We start from the raw sequence: 4,406 nt of genomic DNA on the forward strand, positions 1-4,406 counted from the left end.
ACTTCAACTCTCAAAATTCTGGAAGTTGAAGTCCACCACCAGTCTTAAAAGAGCCAACTTTGCAGAATGCAGATCCCTTGGCTAACATGATTGATGCCCTCGGAGTTGGAAAGAGGCGAGAGAGAGCCCGGTCACATGAGTCATCATGACACGACATCAGCTTTGTGACCACATTGCTGAGTAATAAAAATTCCAGTCCCACGTTGTAACGAAGGAGTACCTATATTTGATAACTCATTGGGATTTTCAAAGTCATTGAGAATATTTTTGCTTTTAATCTAATTAAACTTCAGTTTAAAATAGTGACTTCCACAGAACAAACTAAAACCACTACTTTATAAACAAAAGGAAGGTGTTTTTTTCTCTTATTTGGTTATGGTAGAGCCATTTTAACAATCTATATTTGCAAGTAGTATGCAGTTTTGCAGTAGTAGTAGGTTACTGAAACCCTCTGTACAGAAAGGAGCAAATTCCCACAAATTTTTAAACAATCAACAAGCATTGTTGAACATGAGGCAATAAATCCTTGAGTTTACAAATTAACAATGGAAGAAAACTCTTAGATGTGAATGAGACTTTAATTATGGTTATTTTAATAATTTTACTCATTTAAAATAGCAAATTGCATATAATACATTCACAGAAGCATACAGTGTATAGACAACTTTTGCAATTGAATGTTGTTAACTCATTAAAATGAAGTATCTCAAGTGAAATTCATTAAAATGAAGTATATCAAACATTTACTATTTTAATATTAGTGGTATTAAGTGCCATTTATATATTCATTTCAAAGCTCTTTTTTATTTAATCCAAAATGAATTTGAAAAGATAATTGTAATAATTGATAAACCCTAACCCTATAGGTACATCATCAGTCAGTGCTGATGTCAAAACGTAAAGCTGGAGTAAATGTTGTTACGAAGAAAAAGTGCAGCTGGAAGTTTAAACTAGAATGGTTAGAAGAGTTAGTAGAAACTGAACTGCCAACTTCGTCTAGAAAACAGTTAACAAAACTGGGTGATATCTTCACTTATCGTGAAAGTAGTGATGACATTGTTTGCCAAATATGCCAAGAAGCTTGTACAGGTGGCACATTCGCCACTGGAAAACGATGGAACGATTGGAAAATTGATTATTTGAAGCGTCATATCAATCAGAAGATTCACCTGGATTCGATCACTAAACTACGATGCCAGAAATCTGGAGGGCTGCCGAGGCTACTGACTGAAAGTGCAGAAGACAAAGCGAACAGAAAAGAAGTTTCACTGCGCAGAAATGCTAATGCTGATGAAGTCAAAATTTTGATTGATAATGTGTTGCTGGCCATAAACATGAATGTGTCAATGTTATCAGTCAAAGCCATACATGACCACATAGGCAAGTATGTGTCCATTCCAGAGAGCTGGCGCAGCAAGAATTATGGCTTTGAGTTTGTGGAGTGCATCAATGCAGTTGTTCAGAAAGAAGTCATGCATGATCTATGTAATGCCAGTTGTCATACTCTTATTGCTGATGAAAGCACCGATGTATCAGTCACCAAAATGTTGATTTTGTATGCGAAATTCCGCCCGTCTAATGCTGCAATTTATAAGACCGTGTTTGCAGGAATTTTACAGTTGTCAACATGCGACAGCACAGCAATCACAGCAGCCATAAAAGAGTTCTATGCTACAAACAATATCAATCTTCAAAAGATGGTAATGTTTACGTCAGACGGTGCGTCTGTGATGCTGGGTAAGCATAATGGTGTGGCTGCTCAGCTTCGTCGAGATATATCCCATTTGGTTGAACAGCACTGTGTGGCACATCGGGAAGACCTGGGGATTGATGATGCATGTAAACACGTCTCACTTATGAAAGACATTGAGACTTTACTGCGCACTGTGTACACACTATTCTGCCGCTCTTCTGTGAAGAAAACGGCATTTGCAGAACTAGCAGAAGTTCTTGACTGTGAAGCAGTAGCCTTCAGACCGTTGAATGAAGTACGATGGCTTTCCAGACATTTTGCCTTGAGAGCACTAATAAAAAACATTACAGTTTTGGTTGAGTACTGTAAAGAGCAAGCAGAATCACACAGTGACCCAGTATGTAAATATTGTTACAAAAAGTTGACGGATCCACAGATTCGTGCTGCATTGATTGTGTTTGATGACGTTGTTAGCGAATTAGCCCAGTTGAACAAGTTGTTGCAAAGAAGCAACCTGACACCAATAGAAGCTGTTCAGTTTGTGAAGGCCAGAATAGCCAAGCTTCGCCTGCAGTATTTAGGTGAAACGGTTTACTGGAATAACGAAGCTCGCGAATATATGGAGAGCAACCCAGACATTGACACGGCTCCTATACTCAGATTTATTGAACGTTTGTGCTTGCATCTTGACAGTCGTTTTCCAGACAATGAGCTGACAGATTGGAATATATTCGAAACTGCTGCTCTGTCGAATGTGAATTCTTTTAATTTTGGGGAAACTGAGATTGCAACTCTGGTTGGAAAATACCAGCATTTCTTTGACGATTTGAATGAAGTCAGCATCACATCAGCTGTACAATCACAATATCGTGACTTCAGATTTCTGGTGTCAGAGAAATTCAAGTCTGGATTAATGCACTCATTTGATGATGTAGTTCAGTTTGTACTAAGAGAGCAACAGTTTGGATTGCTGTCACGTCTGCTGGACATCTGCGCAACATTCCAAGCATCAAGCGCCGATTGTGAGCGAGGTTTCAGCTTGATGAATGCCATCAAGACCAAAGCTCGCAATCGGCTGCAAACTGAGCACTTGGATATGCTGATGCGAATCCGATCTTACCAGACTTCAGTGGTGCAGATTGATCTTGACAAAGTGTACTCGGAATGGTTGTTAAAGAAAGACAGACGTGAGAAACTTTAAGATGAGATAGACTTTCAGTGAATAACAGTGTACATTACTGTAAACACTATACATAATTTTAATATTTTAATAATATAAGTGATACTGATATATAACACTTTTAATTAAACGTGCACCTTGAATAAATATAACTTTGACTTTCAAATAACACTGATTTCGTTGTTGTCTTGGGTGACATCTGTTAAAAAAATTCAGGTGCTCAGGCATGAAAATGTGCCGCTCAAACACTATACTTTTCCGCTCACACTGAAAAAAAATTAGAGGGAACATTGGTCCCAAGCAGAGCCCATTGGGGCAGGGAGGGAGCCCCAGAAGGCTCGAGAGAGGGTCTCCCTAATCAATCCGGCTGCCTCTTGCTGGATCTAGTATCAGATTTGGGGGCTGGATGACCCTGTGGGATTCATTGCCTAGTTTGGAAATACACAATCAACAGCCAAAACTTCCAAGAGAAAAGAATGTAATTTTATTCTGCACTTTGCAAAGCGGGTGGACCAGGAACACACAGGTACATTGGAGACACCCCAAATCATCAATCCATTTGCCCTGCATTCCCTAGAACCCTTACAAATTTCCTCCCACCTCTTCTTCATAGGCTTAGCAATCATGATGTCACAACCCATCCAAAGTGTCTAAAATGAATACCTTTTCCCCGCCCCTGATTACATCTCCCGCTACCCTAATTCTATCTCCCCCTGCCCTTATTTACGAATTTCCTTTCATGGTCCTGGTTCCTAGGGGTTCTCTCTAGAGTAACGATCATATCAGTGAATTCTGGTTGTGGCCGGTTTCTAGCATAGCAAAGGCCTCTCATTCCGGCTCCTTAGTATAATTCTCAGGCTCCAGCCCAGCTCATGAGATTAGAAGCATATAAAATGTATTTCCATCACAGGCTAAGCTGTCTTCCTACAATTCTGTAGAAACCATACAACTCTGTTTCCCACCACATCTTACTTACTGAGCCAATGAGGAAAAGATGGGAGGTAAATTGGTAAGGGCAATTGGGGATAGAAGGCAAATGTATCAATGACTTAAGGTGTGTCCACCGTATCTGCATGTGTTTGTGTGGTGGTCCATTCACTTTGAAAAGCAGGAAATAAAATGAGCATTGTTTTCTCTTGGGAATTTCAGCTGGTCATTGTTTATTTCAAAACTACAGGTGAAGATCGAAAAATTTGAATATCGCACGAAAGTTCATTTATTTCAGTAATGCAATTTAAAAGCTGAAACTAATATATGAGATAAGACTCATTACATGCAAAGCAAGATAGTTCAAGCCGTGATTTATCATAATTGTGATGATTATATCGGACCTCTGAAAAGTAAAAACATGCATATGTACTCAGTACTTGGTTTGGGCCCCTTTTGCAGCAATTACTGCCTCAATGCGGCATGGCATGGAAGCTATCAGCCTGTGGCATTGCTGAGGTGTATGGAAGACCAGGATGCTTCAATAGCGGCCTTCAGCTCTTCTGCATTGCTCTGTCTCATGTCTCTCATCTTTCTCTTGGCAAT

At 39.6% G+C, this 4,406-nt stretch overlaps 1 protein-coding gene across 1 annotated transcript; it reads left to right on the forward strand.

Annotated features, from left to right (window-relative positions):
* Window positions 1-560: 560 nt before the first annotated feature.
* On the forward strand, window positions 561-3,042 carry LOC148042461 (zinc finger protein 862-like). Its single transcript, XM_087702107.1, has one exon. It carries the CDS (start codon window positions 888-890, stop codon window positions 2,892-2,894), a length of 2,007 nt encoding a protein of 668 aa, XP_087558233.1. The 5' UTR covers window positions 561-887; the 3' UTR covers window positions 2,895-3,042.
* Window positions 3,043-4,406: the final 1,364 nt, after the last annotated feature.

Source organism: Thamnophis sirtalis, unplaced genomic scaffold (genome assembly GCF_051295495.1).
Source record: "Thamnophis sirtalis isolate CommonGarterSnake01/CBP01778 unplaced genomic scaffold, rThaSir2_p1.2 scaffold_15, whole genome shotgun sequence".
In the NCBI taxonomy this organism is placed as follows: Eukaryota; Metazoa; Chordata; class Lepidosauria; order Squamata; family Natricidae; genus Thamnophis; species Thamnophis sirtalis.

Bases quoted from the DNA above. Each gene is read 5' to 3' on its own strand.
- LOC148042461 (XM_087702107.1), top strand. From the start codon at position 888: ATGTCAAAACGTAAAGCTGGAGTAAATGTTGTTACGAAGAAAAAGTGC.